This window comes from Manacus vitellinus, unplaced genomic scaffold (assembly GCF_001715985.3).
Source record: "Manacus vitellinus isolate BGI_N305 unplaced genomic scaffold, ASM171598v3 scaffold_5_pilon, whole genome shotgun sequence".
Lineage (NCBI taxonomy): Eukaryota > Metazoa > Chordata > Aves > Passeriformes > Pipridae > Manacus > Manacus vitellinus.
This window is the reverse complement of record NW_021940682.1, coordinates 16,322,243-16,341,951: the sequence shown is the minus strand read 5'-3', so window position 1 is coordinate 16,341,951 and position 19,709 is coordinate 16,322,243. Positions and strand designations below refer to the sequence as shown.

Here is a 19,709-nt window from a genome sequence, read left to right as displayed (position 1 = left end):
TGAGATAAACTGAGGCAGAAAAAAGCTCATTCCACACACTGGGGAGTCCTGCTGTATTTGCAGAAAGAGGTGAGGTGCAAGTCCTAGCAAAGGCCCAGGGAGCACAATAATATCCAGGCAGTGCAAGTGCTGTGCTAAAGTTGCATTCTGCAGCAGAGGTTCTCTGATGGAGCTGGCCCCAAATGATTTGCTATAGCTGCTTTTCACACGCACTCATACACATCTCACACAGCTCACACCACACATTTAACCACTCTACCACCAAGGGGCACTAAATCTTGTTCAGAGTAAAAGCTGTCAGGGCTGTGCAGAGGCTCAGCAGCAGCTCTCTTGTGCCATGGCATGCCCTCCCCTGCCCTCACTGTGAACACAGCCTCCTTTCGTAGCCAGGAAAGGAGACTGGTGCCAGGCAAACCTGCTTTGTCTGGCTTTCATCCTGGTTTTCCAGAGGGACAAAAAGCAACAAGACACACTTTAACTTGGAACAAACTTTTTTAAAATTTATTTTATAGATCACACCAGCCTGAGTGATCTTTAAATGCTGGTCACAAAAGAGAGATCACACCGCCTCCTTTGCACAAATTGAAGTGAACCTTCTTTCATTCTCGGCAGTCCCCTTCATTTGGAGCACAAGGAATGGAGAAAGAGAAAACCGCCTGGAGCTCCCTGCTCCCCTCAGAAGCAGAGGGCAGTGAAATCAGATGCAGTTTGATGCTGCTACAGGGTCAGAAGACAAAAAAACCAGGCCTTCATGCCCTGCTTAGCCACACCTCACACCCCCTCACAATGTGGGTGCTATTAGTGTTGTAGCCGCCTATAGTTCCTCCCTCGCCAGGAGAGTGCTGGTATTTAGGCACATAGCTTGGAAAAGGACTGTCTGACCTCCCCCTCCCACCCACGCTCAAGCCACTGAAGTCTCTAAGGCAAAGTACCCTCGTTTCCAAATCACGTTTCTCACCTCTCCCGTGCCGCTTAATGCTCTTGGAGTGCTGGTGTTGGCATCGGGAGATGCACTGTGGCCCCTGAGCCTGCTGCCACTCAGTCGGTGTGAAAGCCTCACCTCGAATCACAAGGTGAACTGGAATGAACTCCACACAGAAGCCACAGAGTAAGAAACAGGAACAACCCGCTCAGGAGGGACAGAAGCTTTACAGTCTCCCTCTAATTAAAACAGAAGTCCTTCATTGGAGGAGGAAGCCCTCAGAGAAACCGAGGCTGACCACACCTGCTGGGGAGAGCCATGATTTGCTGAGGATGCCACCTCCTCCTCCTCAAAATGCTACCACGCTCCCACAGCTCACCACAAGCTGGCAGAGGATAACTCCTATCCTCATCGGAGCCAAGCGAAGGGGCAGGGTTAGAAGGGAGATCAAAATATGCAGGGAATCGATCACTTGCACAACTCAGGGTTAAAAAAACATTCTAACAGTAATTTGTAGACTATCCTTGCAGGGCCTTCCTGGAGAAGCAAGAATTTGTAATTAAAATAAAATACAATCTTAAAAAACAATGAAATTAAAAGTCACAAAAATTACTATGTACTTCCAATCCTGAAAGCACTTCTATAAATTTGGTACCAATTCATCACTGCCCTCTTTGGTCAAGAGGAGAGAAGACAAATCCTACCTCTGCCATTGCAAAGTTTGGCCACTGAGTTCCAGGAAAGATTTTGGAAATCTTGGAGTAAACAAAATTAAGGGGAGGTCATGTTAGCCTGGTGTCTCTGTTCCAAAGGTATATTGCCACCTGTGACCTCTGTCCGTCGAGGTGAGAAGGCTTCCTCTGGCTCAAGGGACGGACTGAGTGTTCCTGCACTGTATTCTTAATACTGTCAATTGAGTTGCTGCAGCCTTGAGAGGCAGGTGAGATTTGCTTCCATGTGCACTGAACAAACACTAGGAAAAGCAGCACAATGGGAAGGGGAACAGGATGGGCATACATCTGCCCACTTAACTCTGTTACTAATTAAAATCTTAAGTGCTATCAACATTATTTGAGAAGGAAATTTAGCATAAGATCCCTGAATTTAATATCAAGAACTGCTTTCCAATTTGTTTCCCTCTTAGATCTCCAACTAAAGAACTTTCTTACCATCTTCTTCAAACTTCAGTCACACTACAACATTAAATTAAATCCATTTAGAAATAGTTTAAGAGGGAGGGAATCCAGAAACATTTTGGCACGGGGCCACTGCGGTGAGGAAACAATGCCCCATGGAGCCATCCTAAGCAACGTGTTTTAACCTTTGCAAGTCTGAAATTTCAGGCGTTCGATAACCCCTGGATCTGAGACAGCAAATAGAGGGAGAGCAGCAAGTCCTGTGGACAGAAAGGGGTGAGGGAGGAGGGAGGCAACTAACTGGCTCTTCGCAGTTCTATCCAGACTCTCCTCTCATCTTCATGCACACAAAATATAATAAAAACTAATAAGAATAAAAACTAAGCCCATGATGTACAAAAATGTGTCAACAGGTGGAGGAGGAAGGTGTCAGTTACTCAGTTCTCTGTGTCTTATCACCTTCATTAGCTTATAAATTATGCTCCTCTCCATCGCTTCCTTCAGGGAGGAGGGACGATTCTTCTGCAGCCAATCAGCTGGGATGGGTTTTGGTTTAAGCTGCTCTGGATCTTTTGGATAAGAAATGAAAGGAAGGGGAGGAATTCCTCAGAGAGAGGAGGAATAAGAAATTCAGCAGCCACTGGCAGGAGTCACACAGGCTCCCTGAGATTTCACTTTATGGCGCTGACCCCCACGCCGCCGGCCTCCTCCTCCGACTTTTGACTGAAAAACAAGAAGACTGACTTTAGTGCAAAGGGACCCCTCAATCAGAGCATCAACACAGCAGGAGTTCAGATGGATCATGTACACATTCAGACAGCGGGAGGGCAGTTGTGACTGATTGGCTTCCTACCACTGCAGGAAGGAGGTAAGGCAGACAGACACACCATGAGGGAAGGAGGAGAGACAGATGCACCAAAAAATTCTGCCTTTCAAGCTGGGAAGGATTTGATTTCCCAATTTTCTGAGTGCTTCACTCCCAAGAGAGCCAGCAGGTGCCATGGGCTTCGGCATTCAGGAAATCAAGGCCTCGGGCTCCCTTGACTTTGTGCAGAATGGAAGGAGAGCCCCCCACCCCCCTTACCACAGCTCTCTTGCTGACCTGACTCTGTTCCCAATCTCAGGCCAGCAAACCCACTGTTCCTCTTTGAAATCAGCCAAATACCTTATTGCCCTCACGGATGTGGGGCTCTTCGTCCAGGGCAGGCTGAGTGGAAGCAGCAAGGAGAGAGAGGAAGAGGTAAGCAAGAACAAAAGCAACAGAGTCTCGGGCAGGGATGAAACAAAACGCAAGCTGGGAGTGCTACTTACAGCCACAGTGACGCTACAACAAGATAAGGAGGAGATGGAGGACTGGTGTGAAGCCCCAGGCATGTGCAGAGGGAGAGAACCCCTGCCACAGGGCTCTTTCACCAGCCAGCATGGCTAAAGATTTGACCAATGGCAACTAATATAGCTAGAGTTAAGAAGGGGAACACTGACCAGGTCTCTTGACAGAGTCAGTTCCTGAACCTTTCACTTACTAGGTAAATACACTAAAAGGAGAAGATCTTTCTTCTGTCAGTAATAAAGCTGATAAATAGCTCCCAGAACCTGCAGCTAGAATTGAATTTCCGTTCCTTTCAGGCCAGAAAGGCTAGGTATCCTTCATTAACAAGCTGAGCTGAGAGGTCCTAACCAACAAAACAACCTGGATAAATTTCTCTAGGAAGAGATAAGCCTTTGCTTCTCCTTGGATGTCTCCATCCTCCTCCTTTGACAGGGCAGATGACCTGTGACTTATACTCAGGTTGTAATTTCTCTGGCGTAAGGATATTCTACATCTCATTCAGACATCAGAGACCCATTCTGTGACTGGTTGTTTGATGCTTCACTAGTTCAGCTACTGGGTATTATGGAGACACATCTTCCCTGTGAGCACAGTCATACTGAAACAGCTTGCCAAGAGAGGCTGTGCAGTCTTCCCTTGGAGGGTTTTAAGACATGACTGGATAAAACCCTGAGCAACCTGGTCTGACCTCACAGCTAATCCTACTTGGAGCACGGGGTTTGACTAGACATTTCCTGAGGTCTAACCTGAATTGTTCTAGGACCTTCAGCAGCTGTCTGCTGAAAGGTCAGCCATAGGGTCAGTCATCAGAGAATTATGATTTCTGCTGTGAGACTACTTATATTTCTATTTGTTTCCGTGGCACATTGAATCCCAAGGAGAGTGCTATGCTTGTGCTTTAGAGTGCCCTTCCTCCAATGGATGAAATCAGGAGGCAAACAGCTAGGACTGACATAGTCTTTTCCTCACTTACCAATGGTTGCAGGGCAGTAGCTGTCAATGCTGCTGCAGCTGTTGAGGGGGCCTCGTCCCCAGCTGGTGGGCCTCCAGCTGCCGTCCCAGTGGCGGGAACACCATCCTCTCGTTTTGTAACAGCTCCCTTCTTAGTTGACTGCATCTTGATCTGCTGTGGCTTGGAGTTCATTGGCGAGTTATTGGTGGTCTGGAGTAACTGCAAATTGCAAAGGGAGAGGCCAAACTCAGCATTAAAATAGCTAGTCTGATCTGGCAAGGTTCAATGCTGCTTTTTAACAAAAAGCCTCAGGAGAATTTATACCAAAAGCCATCGAGAAGACTGCAGCAGCAGCAGCTATTCAAAGAAACCTAGGCCTCTGAGTTGCCCTCAAGAATTCTTACCAGGAGGAAAAGGTCACTCAACCCTCCACAACATAAAGGGACCGGCTACAAGATGTCTGAAAGAGACTGAGCCTTAAGAACCAGAGGCCTGGTTCACCCCCCACCTTCACATTCCTTCACTCGTACCAGCTAAAGACGCACCACATGACAAAGCACCAGAACCCATGTCAGGGCTGATGTTTGTAATTGAAGGACAGCCTCTTCCCTCAATTTTCCAGAGCTACCCAAATCCTCCTGCTGGCTTCTCAGTGTAAGAAGTAGCCAACGAGCAAAACCAAGTTGGACTCTTCAGCCTTTACCTTAGTGATGGTGCCCACAGCTTTGGTGCGGCCTTCACGGAAGACCAGCCGCTGGTCTATGTGCAAGTATTCCGGGGTTTTGATGAAGCGAAAGTGCACTGTGGCTTTGTCCCCTGTTCGCAGGCAGTCCTTGTCCATGCTGAGAATCGTGGCTGTCTGGCGGATGCTGCCACAATGCACTGCAAAGGTAATGCACAAAGGCTTTCAACAGCCAGTGCCATTAGTGGAACGAGCTCCAGACAGACATCGAAGGCAGCTTGTTGCCCTACAGCAAAGACTACACGGGTCACGCAGCTGCCTTTGTTCAGTCCTCAAAATGAGAACACTGTGATCTAGAACAGTTGCCTTCAAATGGTGCCTGTCCTGAAGCACCCTCAACAGAATCCTACACACCAAGCAGCTCAGCTAGAGGGCAGGACCCAAAATGAGTCTTTCCATCAGCATTTGAAGGTGAAGAATCTTTGCACCATGGAGATCCAGCTCAGGCAGGCTCCAAGTACACTTGAGGGCACACATCTCCTTTTTACCTCCTCCACTCTCCTCTGTCAGCTCCCTCCCCTCTTTCTTACACATTGCTGGGAAAGGCAAAACCAGGAACTATGGCATATACTCATGCTGACAGAGCCACCAGGAGCAGAATTATCTCAGGCTAGAACTGATACCAACTGCTACCACTGAGAAACAAAGATGAGACAACACTGAGGCACATACCCATGGCCTGATATCGTGGGCTGATGGTGGTGGGGTGATGGAGCACCAGAATCTCTGCTTCAAACTCCCACGATGCTTGTGGATTCAGGCGGGGTGACACCATTACCATGCCTTTCCGGATGGAAGAGCGCTTGATCTGGAAAGCAGAGACACAAAAAACCTTAGCATGATTCTCCAGGGAAGAAATTTACTTCTCTGGCTGACTGCATCCAGAAGGGTCCTAGGGGATTTCACAGATATTATCTCACGTTTGCCAAAAGGCAAAGCAAGAGCTGTTAAGCAGCATGTTATATATCTGATGTTATGTAAAGGCTGCGAAAATCAAGTTCAGCTGAAGTTTCTAAGGAAGCTTTAGTTAGAGTGCTGGGAATGCTGGACACTGACACACATACCTCACTGCTCCTTTAAAAGCAAAACATACATTCTGGTTACACATTACCCAAGCAGATGATCTCCAAAATCATGATGTCTGTTAATACAACACAATAAGCCTGAACACATGAAGTATGGTGTAGTTTAAACTATATCCCCTTAAAATAATTGGAACTTCTATTGACAGAAACCTTTTTGGAAGAGGAATTTCATCAATTTTTGCTTATTTTTAAATCCCCAAACATGCAGCTGGTCCTACAAGCCAAGACGAATAGTGTAAATATACTGCTCAGGATACTAATGCAGTTCCAGCACAAAAGGAGACTTTTCTTGCAGTACCTCCACTTTGTTAGACATCTCCAACACTATTTGTCATTACCTAGGGGCACTGCAATGGCCTGGCAGCTCTCAGGAGGAACAACCAGGATGTAGAATCCACAGAGGTTCTACGGGATTTTATTTCGCTGCAAAATGAGGCAGCTGAGGTTTGTAGAAACAGTCTTATTGTAGCTGATCTCTGAGAGCACTTGAAAATTAGAGGGTGGTTTCTTCTGGGGGGGTCTAGAGCAGATCATCTCACCTTCTTCAAAGCAAAGGAGGCAGTCTGGCCTCCCCGCACTTCTTTGACAGGCATTCTCTTGCGGTGGATGGACTTGACAGCAATAGGCAGGAAGTTGCCAAGGGGATCTGGCCCCAGCAGAAGGGTGTCATTTAGCTTGATGAGGCCTCTCAGCGTCGTCCCAGAGACAACTGTTCCTACGCCCTATGCCAAAGGAGAAAAAACAGTAATTGGGTTACTCAAGCAGGCTGACAGAATAGCTCTAGAACTCCCCTCTCTAGAGAAAATACCTTCTTCAACCTGAAAGAGGGAACAGAACATTCTTCCAAAAACCAGGCCCCTTACCGGGACAGAGTAAGTATCATCTATCTGGAATTCTGCTGGCTCTTCTTCCCTGTAACTGGTCCGTGGAGACAAGAGATTAAGAAACATCTTCAGCAAATCTAGGTTCTCCCCGGTGACATTTGAAATCTGGAAAATCGGGCACATCCTGTAAAGGAAAATTGATGAAAATGGAGTTAGTTCACCTTCCTACCTAGGTTTCCACATGTAGGGAGACATCCAAAATCTTGGGACTTGAATTCAAAACACAGTGCTAGGAAGGGAGAGCCTGGCAAGAAGTCAGATGCACAACACCCCATGTTTGAACACCTGCAACATTGCCTCTGCCTTCTAATGACATTTGGAATAACGTGTAAGGTTCCAGGACTGAAGGAAGCCGAATGCCCTGACGTCTTCTGCAGACTGCCCAGAAGCAGCCTCTCATTTCTGTCTCAGAGAGGGGAACACAAGCAGGTCAACCTCAAAATCAACACACTCTTATGGAATCAACACACCACATGGCAGATGCAACCTTCACACATCTAGACAATGGGACTCTCTTTCTGAATCTCCTCACCCAGTCTCCAAATAGGATTGAAAGAGAAATGATTCTCCTCTACTCCCGTTACCTCTCTGAGCTGAAGTTGGAGGCTGTTACAATGACATCATCCTTGCTCTGAACCAGCACGGGAATCTTCCTGCACCCTGGGGACTTCAGCAGTCGCTGTAACAGCTTCAGGGTTTCTTAAAGGGTGAAATGAATATTGTTAGGGCAGCATCTCCTGTCTTTACAAATCACTTTTGTGGGGTCTCTCCCTGAAGGGAGACGGGTGCTCTGGCCACAAATAGACAGGAGAAGATGGCTAAAGGTGAGACTATGAGTTTGCTGCAGCCCAGGTAGGACTTAGGAGCCATTCCATCTTTCATTTCATGCCAGCTAGCCTGCTGCCAAGCGACACCATACACAAACAGACAGACAAGTTTGCATCTGCAAGTGCAGTGCTGTGAAGTAGACATTTTATAGCTGTCTATTAGTAGCTTTAAGCAGTTACAAGGTATTTCCTCTTCCTATAAAGGATTTTTCATATTGAATTAAATGAAAACCATCAGGACTCAGGAACGGAAATATTTGAGAACATGTGATTTAGAAATCAATTTTGACCAAACACACCTCAATACATTTTTCATGGAAGTCAGCTTGCCCTAGGAGGCTGGAGAAGCATGAAAGAGGTGAAGATCATCATCATAGACTAGAACAGTGTGGGTGGACCAGATTCGGAAATCATTGTTTTGGGACAAATCTCATGGCTCCCAACTTTCATCTTTTGCCTCTTTTTCATGTATTTTCTAAACCTGGTATCTATGAGCCAGCAGGGGCATTACCTGATGCAATGGCATCAGCCTCCTGCAAAGTGCCTTACAATAAACAAGGAAAAAACAAAAAAGGCTAGTAAGGACTTAAAAGAGAAAAGAATTTATATTCTACAATTGTCATCCAATTAGATGGGTTTTTGTGAACAAATGATTGCCTATGGGAAAGTAATGTTTTGGATACAGAAACACAAACATCTAATCATGCCATCTGCTCTTCACAGATACACTTGAGTCAAATCTTGTGTCTATTTACTTTAAACAGAGCATGTCATGGGAGTGGCTTCTCCCAGGAGCAGCTCTTTTCTTCTCACACCGAGCCAAATGTTCTCCTTCCTTCCCAGTTATTATCTTATATTCAGGCCTTACATTTATTTGCCAAATAACTACTACAGAGACATTTAGATTATCTTCTGTTCACATGCTTCTATTTACCTTAAATATATTTGGGATTTTTACAGTAATGAACTAACCTCAGTACTGGGAGCATTCACTTCCCAGATTCTTAGGACCGATTATCAAAAAACCTGAAAACATTCTTCCAATTAACTACAGAATATTCCTGTGGGTGTAAGAAATGCTTAAAGAGCATTTCAAAGGTGAGAGTTGGTCACTGCCTGAAAAAATGTCAGGCATGGGTCAATGGGTCACTGCTGGGGTTAGAGGTACTGCTTTAACTGCTGCTGAGAAAAAAAAAGAAATCACTAGCCCCTACTACTCACTGCCATCCCTGCCTGTGTCTAGTCCTGTCTCCCATCCTGCTACCATAGCCCACATATGCAGCTGCTTCAAATCATGATTTATTAAGTGTTGGTTGTTCAGACAGAGGAAGGAGCTGCTGTAGTTATACCAGAGTACCTGAGAAGTGCCCAGGTGAGCAGGATGTAACAAGCAGCTGCCCCTTCACTAACAGCTGCCGGAGAACAAGTCCAATCACAGCGTAAGATCACACTCAAACTATGGGCAAGGAGGAAAGCAGCTTTCAAAAGAACTTCCAGACTTTTCCTCCAGGTTGAAATACCCAGAGAGAAAGCAAAGCCCCAACCCCAACTGTATGCTGCTCCTCTTAGTGTAGGAAACACTTTCAGGTTGCTCTGCTGAGTCCCTCAACATGGGTAATTTTGACATGGTGACTCCCAGTGAAGCACCTGCAAAATGGGCAAGGGAAAAAGGATAGATTGCTGGAAGGTGTTTAGTATGCAGTCAAAATCAGATAAAGCAGCTTTCCTCCAGCAGTAATTCCTGAACCCAAGCAGAGGACAGCAGCACATACAGAGGTAAGAAACAGCCCTGGAGAGAGCCTGGAGGACTCACCTTGCAGGATGTTGGCAGGGCACATGTCAATCTTGGTCACCACAACAAAGACGGGAACATTAAGTGCAAGCGCCAGGCCCAAGTGCTCCTTGGTCATGCCAACAATCCCAGCATTACTGCCAACCTACACCAGGGATATAAGACACAGGGATGTAAATGTTCCTCCTGCAGTAAGCTGGGTTACAGAGAAGACCTCATGCCAGATGTGCAGTGGACTGTGATCAGGTTGTAGATGTATCACTGTGACTGTATGAGCAGTCCCAGCTCATCTCAAATGCTGTTGGACACTGACAAAGGACTAATTTCTCCCCATTTTTAACAAGGTTTTGTAGAATTTAGAAATCTTCCCATTTTCAAGAATCACAAACCTTGGGACTGTCTGGGACTGACAGCTTTGTGGCACTTGCCTCAGAGTCCTGGGGAGATACCCACAGAGGCTTCTGCTCCCCAGCAATGTGAGATGCTGCCTCCCTCCATAACCCCACAGGGACTTTGCAATAGGAAAGAAGTCGAGGCTGTTAAAGCTGTGAACAGACCCACTCCAGCTGGTATGGTACATGTTTCTTGCTACCTACCATAAGCATGCAGAAATCAGGTAAGTGGCCAGTCATGCCAAAGACGGTCGTTTTCAGGTACTTTTCATGACCAGCCAGGTCAATGAAAGTAATGACCTTGGTGGATTTCTCACAGATCTTTGTCCATTCCAAACTGCCGCCGTGGCTGTCGGGTTTGTTCACCACGTTGCCCTCGCTGTCGAAGCCCAGGATGTCATTGCCCACGCTGCTGGTGCGGCCTGACTCAATCTCGTGCTTGTGGCGGAAGAGCTTTTGCCGAGCAAAGCCTCGGCCATTGTCTAGCTCGCCGTGAGTCAAGACACCCAGCAACGTGCTCTTTCCTGCGTCCACATTGCCAACCACTGCTACCCTGGAGGGGAAAGGAAAAAGGAACCTGGTAAATGACAATACCTGAAGAAACAAACAAACAAGCAAGCAAAAAAACGCTGAACATCACTGCTCCTGTAAATAACTTTTTTTTTCTTCCTATCCTTTAAACAGAGATTAAAAAATGTTAGACCCTCACAGGCAGAGCAGAGATTCTTTTACAGTTATTTATTAACAGTGGAGATCACAGGCTCTGGGGACTGGGATGCGGAAGACTGTGGAAACATGTCACTGGCGTCCAGCACACAGTCAACTGAACCTGACATTGCCTGATGCCACACAGAGTGTCTCTCTTCTGTCTCTGCAATCCAACATATACACTGCAGCAATTCAAAAGGAAGACTAAATCACAACTTGGTCTAGAATACCTCTGCCTTTCTCACATTCCTCATGTTGCAATAGCACCAAGTGCTAAGTAGAGCACAAAAATTGAAACTGTTGTTTCCAGAAAAGCTCGAATAACAATAAAATATTTTAGGAGAAAACCATCTCCTACAGCAAGCTGTTTCTTTGACTCTGATCAAGGTGGCTATTATGGCTGTCAGTAAATGTTGGAAATCCACTCCATCCAGGTCTGGGCAGACCCTCAATCATGTTACATCAGGTAGTATATGTCCATTAAAAGGTGACTTGGATCATCACAGTCCTGGAACAGAACTGAATCCTTAGTCAAAAGCATTGTGTTCCAGCACTGTGCATATATGCACATGCATACTGCCACATGGGCACATGTGACTCCCTTCTGAGATCCCACCATACAAAAGATCCCTAAACTGTGAAGCCCTCACCCAGACAGCAACAGCCCTCTGCTAAACACAGGCAAATTTTCACCAACAGTTTGTTCACAAAAGAGACAGCAACAACAACAAAAAGGCAATTGCATTAGCAAGGAGTGGTCAGGCTCAATTCCCTTTGTTGGGTAGCTACAACACCCAGACTCCAACCGGCGTTGCTGGCTCAGCATCACGGACTGCTCACACAGTAAAAATGCAGCTGAGCTGCTGACTAACCCTGTCTCCACCTGGCTCCTCACCTGACCTCCAGGAAGTCGTTGTCACCCACGCGCTTCCGAACGAGGTAGTCGCGCACCTTGCCCCCTGCCTCCTGGTGCTCCCGCAGGAGGATCACGTCTGCCTCGATCTGCTCCGCCATGCTCTTCAACGTGGCGTAGGACGCTTCCATGTCTGCCTCGCTCAGACCGTACTCAGTCCCGTCTAGTGTGGTGTGGAGACAAAGAAGAGTCAGTGAGCACCACCTTGCAACAGCCAGCAGCAACATCATCCTGCCTGGGACCTTCGCAACAGTCGGTATTCATACATGGACTGGAGGTATCAGCCACGTACACAGAACAAGCATCCTTTACCCAAAATAAAAAGAGATGGTCTTCACTGTGAGTCTTAAAAGACACTAGAAAAGCACCATCTTTCATCTAGAGGAGTTTTCACAATTTTTACAAGCAAATACTTATGGACTGGCAAGAAAGACACATTTTTGTCTAATTCCCTTACTTCACATGCTGCAGGTACTTTGTGTCCTTCAGTCAAAGGAAATATCTCCTCTTGCATTGCAATAAAGGGTAAAGCATTAACAAAATGAAAGCTGTGACTAAAATATCACCACAATTAACCAGGGAATGTGGGACCAATGTAAACAATCAGCTTGTTTTATAAAACCACACCCCAGTACACACTTTCTGCAAGTCTGGCCGGCACAGCAATTTCTTCAGCTCCCACATACTCCAGTTAAAACAATGTTTTTGGCATGTCTCACTGCCTTCATCCTGGCACTTGAAAAAAATGCTGACAGCACATCAGACCAGAAAACACCAAGGAATTAGTGCTTCCTCAGAACGGCTCACCCAAACAAAGAGCCAACAGTCACAGCAAGCCAGTGGCAACTACCTACAGTTTCAAGGCCACCACAGCCTCTCTCCTAACTCAGGTGCTGTGAAGGTACACAGATTTCAGGCCAGAATCGCCTCTGTGGGTAAAAAAACCCCACAAAACAACAAACAAAGGTGGAAGGCCACACTGCACCTGAAGACCAAAGCTATTGAGTGTGTGCGTGTTCATATGCATGGCTGACTCATCACCTGGTAAGCAGTAACTGCAGTTTGCACGAACTAATCAGCATTTTAACTACTGCACAGCTCTGAAACTAGCAGTTACTGGGTGATTTCCAACCTAGCTCATAAGCTGGCTGAGAAGCTGTTGAGATGGCGAGGAAAACAAAAAGCCTCATGGCTGGAGTCTTGGGTCATAGAACGGGAAAAAGAAGTAGGGGACAGGAGAGGGTAAGAGCCAAGGGAGAAATGGAAGAGTTGCCACTGGTGAAACAGTGAACTTCCCGGCAGTCTTCATTCACTTCTGAGTCTGCCAAGTTCATTACCTGGGATGATCAAAATCACAGACACTCAAAGTGAATTAGAAGGAGAGATGGCGGCAGGGATACCAAGATTCTCTGTTAAATATCCCCATCTTCCTTGACTATGCAGCAACCCAAAGTGAAGTCAGAAGTTTAAGCTCATATTTTAAGAAACAAATGCTTGCTTCTAAGTACCTCATCGCAACAACCGCCAGTTAACACCCTCACAAGGTATCCTTGAAGAAAAAGCAGGTACTAGCCTGATTAGCTAGATCTCCACTGTAGATGTGGTTATCCCAAACACCAACGAATCAGGCTACATATGGGAAGCTTTCCTGAAGGCAAGAGCATTATCCCCGTTATATTTATTGGCTGCATGACCACTGGCTATCTAATTCTGGCTTCTCTTCTATGTTGGCTGCTTTGCAAGACTCCAAGAAAACCCAAAAAGACACAGTTCTAAGGTAACACAGCTCTCTCCCTCCATTTTCTCAGCCAACCCTGGTACCCACAACCAGAATTCTGTATTCTTCCTCAAACACAGTGAATGGTTGATCATGACAACTTCATATCCATCAAATATCTAGTATATTTGAAACATGCCTTTAGCTTTATGATAGTCAATTATTTTATATTCAGAAAAGAAATTTTTATTTCAAAGCAAGGCCACATTCAATTTTATTTTACCAGCATCAGATGAAAATACTCAAATTGTCAAAAAGAACAAAAAGGTAATCTGTGCTAAATGCTAAAATCCGCGAAGACAAATGACTGTGGTCACACACAAATTAATGTGGTAATAAAGGCCTCACACTGAGAAAAGGAAAACCTTCCCCTCCATAGTACAGACACATGCTAACAAAGAAAGTCAGCAGCATATATTTTGGCTATCTGAAGTACCTCTAATACATTCCTGTGGGATGAAAATATGTTATTTCCAATGGAGCAGTGACCAAAACCAGACAGAACAAGACCTTTGTACACACTGAGGAAGTCTGTACTAAAACTGTTAATATGCGTTTAGACCCTTCGTCTTTTCCTGGTGTGCTCAGACAAGATATGCCTTATTTCCAAAAAAGAACTTGGATGATTTTATACAAAAAATATGTTTAGCTCTGCTACGTAAGACAGTTGCTGGCAGGAATAAAAGAAAAGAATCTGTCCCACTTGTTCTGCTATACTTTATGGAGGTTTCCAAATTATTCTGGAAAAGTAAGCATTACCTTCAGCAGCAGTTAGATAAACTAGGTTTTTCTTATAATTTTTGTTGTTTTCCTGAAGAAGCTATACTCACCTGATCCTTGCCCAATGACATAGATGGTCTCCCCACATCCCTCATCAATCCTCTCTGACATCTGCTGGAGCAAACTGTCATACTGCTCTGAAGTCGGACTCACCATCACCAGCTGGAAAAAGATTAAATAGCCATTTGCAGGTGCCAAGCTAACAATTTCAAAACCAGCTTCAGTTACAAGGACAATCAATCCATGTGCTTTATTGAAAGAGAAGGGCTCTTTTTCCAGGACTGCTTTCTGGTGGTTTTGTTTTATTTTGCTTTTAAACCAGTTTTGCTGTCAGCTATTTCCTTGTGACACTACACAAGGTTGTTTGTCTGAGCTCAGAGTTCATTCATGCTGGAAGATACACTTCAAAGCAAGTAAGAATACCAAGCATCTCATTCTGATGTAACCAGTGTTTAAAAGCCACATTTAAATGAACACTCCAGCATGTTTCCATGCAAGGAAAACAGAAAGGGGAGGAGATATTTTCTCCACAGAAATTTCTTAGCTGGGTACTCCACGGTCTCTGCTGCACAGAGCACTGCTGCTCCCCCAGAACATGATGGGACAGACAGAGGAAGCCAGCCAGACCTCACTGCAGAGCACAACAAGGCACTAAAATCAAGAACATCTCAAAAGTCTTTCACATATTTGATCTCCTCTTTTGTTTTCTGAGAGGGCAGAGGAAAAGAAGAGAACATCAATTAAGTATTATTTTCAAACTCCTAAGAGAATTTTAGCTACTTTACACTACAGTGCTGAGGGACAGACATACAAAGCAGTTTGTACAAGCACATCTGCAGGTTCATGAGTGAAGAGCTGCAGTTCTGCAAGTCAGTAGTTGTGCTACCAATAAGCTTTAACTGCAGCTATTGCAATAACCACAACTTCCTTTGCCCTGCAGAGGCATCAAGAGAATGAAAAAATAAGACAAAGCAGAAAATGAGGCCAACAAGACAGTGCTTCAGGAATGATTTTTCTTAGAACAGAATGGTGTAGCACCACTTCTGGCAAAAACTCGTATTGCTCACACAGTACAGCTGAGGACACTGGCACAGAGCGGCCACAATGGTGGCATGGCAGTGACAGACCAAGGAGACCTCACATCACCAAGTCTACTTCCTCTCTGGATGCCTCCATGGTTGCAGACCTGTTGGTGGCTGAGCATCCTGCTACAGTGGCTCGATAGCTGTAGCAACTGAGATACACATTTCTGTTAAAAGGCACTTTTAGTAAGAGTTGTAAGGGCTGTCACCCACCAAGAGTCCCATGGGTAGGCCCACCTGTGCCATGCTACAACACTAAATGACATCCATGCTTTCACTAGCTGTCCCTACACACACGTTCCAAAATCACATCCTAAAAGATGCACTTCCCTTGGCTACACACTAAGGTCAGTCTGAAATCTGTGCTAGATTTGCCTAAAACACACAGTTTACAGCAGTTCACAGTATCATCTTCAAGTCTGCCCAAGATTCTGTAACACAGCCTGACTTATTAGCACAGCTAACACAATGTGCATTCAGGGAGGAACTACTTTTACTACCACTATTACTACTACCACTGCATAGTTGATAAAGGCCTTCGTTGGAAACCTGGAGTGTAAGGGAACCCCAAAACACCATAAATAACACTTAAGCAGCTTCCAAATCCATAATGATGCATCTGGGAAACTGAAGCACAGACAGCAGGTGCCGGTTAGAAGGTTTAAGGCAGCCAAAGCAACACTTTCCTCAGATGTTAAGGGTCCCACAGAGCATGAATGTGTCTGCAAGGGCCATACAGCTACAAGAGAGACAATCACCTTCACATGCCTCTTTTGGACAAATGCCCTATCTAAGCCTTTTAACTACTTGGCATGGTCTGCAAAGGGTACTAAAGCACTCTGAGCTGGAAGGCCACATAGTCTTTCTATTTCATGCTACACAAGACTGAATTTTGCCTTTATTAGTTTTTCTTTCAGTTTTGTTTTCTTCTTGAAGGAAATCACTGGATGTAAATGCATTGAGACAGAAATCAGCAACTGTTCAGAGGCTTGATCTGGGCAGGAATGGAAGGCTGTGTGTTAATGTCTAGGGTTTGTTTTGCTCTGCAAGTACTTTCAGGAGTTCCTGGAAGCAGAGTAGACAGGCTCACTGCTTAGGCCAGTACACCAGCATAGGTCAGGGACTCGGGAAGATCTATTAAAGAGGCTGTCACATACATAAAGGTCAACAGAATAAGAGGGGCCACCAGCGCCGAGGCACACTAACTTCAGTGTCTTCAGGTCTCATCACCAGCTTTATTTTAGTCTGAGTTCAAGTGCTTCAACAGTGTGAGCAGGTACGGTGTGTAACAAGTATCAAGGGACATTTCAGCTGAGCAGCTCATTGTACCCTTTCTTCATGTTGCCAGGCAGGAGGGCTGGGGAGTTCAAACAATACCAGCCCATGCATATCAGCTCAAAATACTGTTCTCCCACCCTGCTGCTTTCACTGCCACACAGAGGTGCTGCTAAAGGGTGTTCCATTGGTAGACTGCCTTCAAAGGTTACTCTGGGGCCCATGAAGCTTATGGCTGATATGATGTAGTGGGACATCAGGAGAAGTATGTGTAGATCAAACAGCAGATTTCATGGATCACACTTTCCCATTCTGCAGCCACAGCCTCAGCCAGTTCTACAGTTTCCTGGGCCACTGCAAGACTTGATGTGCTGTTTTGAAGGTCTCTTTAGCTTCCTGGGCAGAGAGAGTCTGGTCTTTGCCATCTCCTTGGTTGGAGAGACGTCCTCCATTTTGGCCCCTCTGCTTTTTTTGCTTTTCACCTTTGAGCAACCCCCTCCATGCTTGCACTACATATTGGTGTGTTTCAGGGGTTTTCACAAAGTCAAAAACGTTCACTTTTGTTCCTTCCACTTTGCCAGGCACTGAGCAGTTATCAGTAGGAGCCATGTGGATCTAGCAAACTTCAGATTTCCTACAGGGCAAAAAAGTAACAACCAGTTATTGTTTTATTCTTAAGACAGCAGAAGGAAACATATCTCGCAAGTTTGAGATGCCATTCTCCAAAGTCCCTTCCCGGTCTCTGGGGAGAGGTGGCTTTGCCCGCCTTTCCTCTGATCACTTTTGGGATTAACACACACCAGAGGTGGGTAAAAACTACAGTTGCCTGAGCTTACTCCTGGGGGACAGATTGGACTGTGGTATTCTGCACTGCCCAACAGCAAGCAAGAGGCCATAGCGTTAATTAACAGCAATTTCAAGAGACCAGCAAGATGGAGCTCAGGTTATAGCAGCACTAATACAGATGGTCCTTACAAAAAAGCATCCTATATCCATAAAGCCGACAAACTATTAATATTGAGGGCAAACCAAGTACTATGTGGTAGGTAGTGCTGCTCTTTATTGGCAAAACAGAGCCTGACATTTTGCATGGCTGGAAAGCCACCACCAGCCATCAGGAGGTCAGGGAAAAGGCACCTTCTGTAATGTCATATTTTGATTTCTATTCCCCATGGATATACACAGTTCAAGTGCTATTAATGTTCTGCTGTCAATGTAGATCTAATATAAGTATCAGTTTCACTAATAGTCGTGTGATTTGGTTTTTGACCTAAAAGTTGATTACTGCTGCTGTGTGTTGACACTGATGGGAAAACAAACACCCATTAAGATCAACATGACAATGAATTTGTGCTGATGAATGGAACTGTTTGCTTGACCAGCAGACAAGGAGCACTCGATAACTGAATCCCAGTGTTCCTCTCTAAAAAGAGCTCATCTTACAGTGAATGAACTGGGAGGTGACTGGGAGACAAGTATGTAACAGCCAGGGGGTGTAGATCAGACCAGGACAGAAGTAGCAACTAGCAACAAACTGACTGCAGTGGGAGTTCCCATTTTAAGCATGGATTGGAGGGGAGCAATTCAGCTGGGAAGACAGAATAGAAGAGGGGGATCAGGGGGTAGATGTTAGCTACTGCATTCTCACCATATGGGATTGCTGTTTTGAGTACACAGTGGGAGACTAACTTGGAGAGATGCAGCAGAGCTCACAGTTTTAGCTCTCATACAAGATGGGAATGAATGAAAGGTCCAGGGAAAAGAAAATAGGTGCACAGTACTGAATGGAAAAGTAAATTATAATAAGGTCAAAAAAAAATGCTTACCTACCACCTCCATAGCGCCTGCAGATTTCTAATAGTGGAAGACAGACTGACACCACAAGTGGAGCTTGTGGAAGAAAAGCATTCTTCTTTCTTTGACAGTGTTTTGGTCAGGTTCCTGGCTGTCAAGAATCAGTGATGCAGTCCTCGGCATCCTCCTTGGCCCTCTTCCACATCAGTCACATCCAAGACAAAGCACAGATCAATATTGGCATCCTGTATAAAAATCTTGTCCAGCTCATTAAGGCATGAACAGGTGGCTTAATAGATACGGCAGGTTTGACTTCTGTTCTTTACTATCTTACAAGACATCTCCATAATAATTTGTTTTAATACAGTCCCACATTATAAAATATTCAATCGTCTCCTCAAAAAAAAAACAAAAACAAAACCAATCACATTTCCATGTCCACACACTCATTCCTCTCTCTCCACTTTCCTGTGCACAGAGTATGAGAAAGTCCAGGACTTTGGAACAACTTCAGTTGAAAGCATGAAAAGGAGGCATGGCAGAAAACTAGGAGGAAACACCAGCTATGCTGACTTCTGGGTCACATAATTACAAGTGGACCAAACTAAGCTTTCGGGAGACTTTAATGTGGGAGACAGCACCACAGTACATCAAACCCATGGCAGCAAAAGGTATACAGTTAAAGAGATCAGCCAACTGGGAAAAAAAACAGGAGACAGTGTGGAAAGGCAGCTAATGTAGTCTGTGGCAGGCTCCAGCACGCATGTATTACTACAATGTACCTTTCTGCAAGATGAAAGTGAGAACTGGTTCTGACGGAAATAAGACCATCACACAGTTCTATCACTGGGACCCTAGAAAGGAACTGCACGAGGTGAACCAACCTTTTTACATTGAATTTAACCCGTGTGCAAGAGCCAGGCACCCCTGTCACTGAGCCCTTGCACTCAAAAGTTATGAGCTCTGACCTTCGTTTAAGATTGCGAAGAAAGCCCCAGGAACTAGTGCAACTGGCAGCAGAGATAACTAGAGAGCACCGGTGCGGAGGGAAAACGTCAGCGGGACGTTGCAGTAGCTGTCAGCTCCAAACCCCGCGCTCGCTGAAGATGCTGCACCGGCCGCGGGCCGGCGATCCCCCCAGATTGCCGCGATGCGGAAAGCGCCGGGCGGAGCAGCCTGCCAGTACCCTCCTGTCCCGGCCGGGCCACGGCACAACTTTACTGCGTTTCTCCCGGCCGCCTCCACAGGCACCGGGCTCTGCCGCCCGCCCCGGCGATGCTGGGGCAGGGGGAGCCCTGGGGGAAGCCTTCCCGCTCCG

The 19,709-nt window shown here is 45.7% G+C and overlaps 1 protein-coding gene across 1 annotated transcript; it reads right to left on the bottom strand.

Annotated features, from left to right (window-relative positions):
- Positions 1–477: 477 nt before the first annotated feature.
- GTPBP1 (GTP binding protein 1) lies at positions 478–19,354 on the bottom strand. Its single transcript, XM_018080608.3, has 14 exons — positions 18,424–19,354; positions 16,480–17,231; positions 14,291–14,402; positions 11,666–11,846; positions 10,267–10,615; positions 9,692–9,815; positions 7,636–7,750; positions 7,031–7,175; positions 6,707–6,889; positions 5,755–5,890; positions 5,044–5,222; positions 4,362–4,559; positions 3,224–3,265; positions 478–2,781 (listed from the first exon to the last, which is right to left on the bottom strand). The coding sequence occupies exons 3-14, from the start codon at positions 14,394–14,396 to the stop codon at positions 2,689–2,691; spliced, it is 1,851 nt and encodes a 616-aa protein (XP_017936097.1). The 5' UTR covers positions 14,397–14,402; positions 16,480–17,231; positions 18,424–19,354; the 3' UTR covers positions 478–2,688.
- Positions 19,355–19,709: the final 355 nt, after the last annotated feature.

What these genes read in the sequence shown, in the direction of transcription:
- GTPBP1 (XM_018080608.3), bottom strand. Translation starts at nt 14,396, where the DNA reads ATGGTGAGTCCGACTTCAGAGCAGTATGACAGTTTGCTCCAGCAGATG. An exon ending in TGTCATTGGGCAAGGATCAG is followed by an intron (nt 11,847 to 14,290) that starts GTGAGTATAGCT and finishes ACACCACACTAG; the next exon opens with ACGGGACTGAGTACGGTCTG. An exon ending in ATGATACTTACTCTGTCCCG is followed by an intron (nt 6,890 to 7,030) that starts GTAAGGGGCCTG and finishes CCTTTGGCATAG; the next exon opens with GGCGTAGGAACAGTTGTCTC.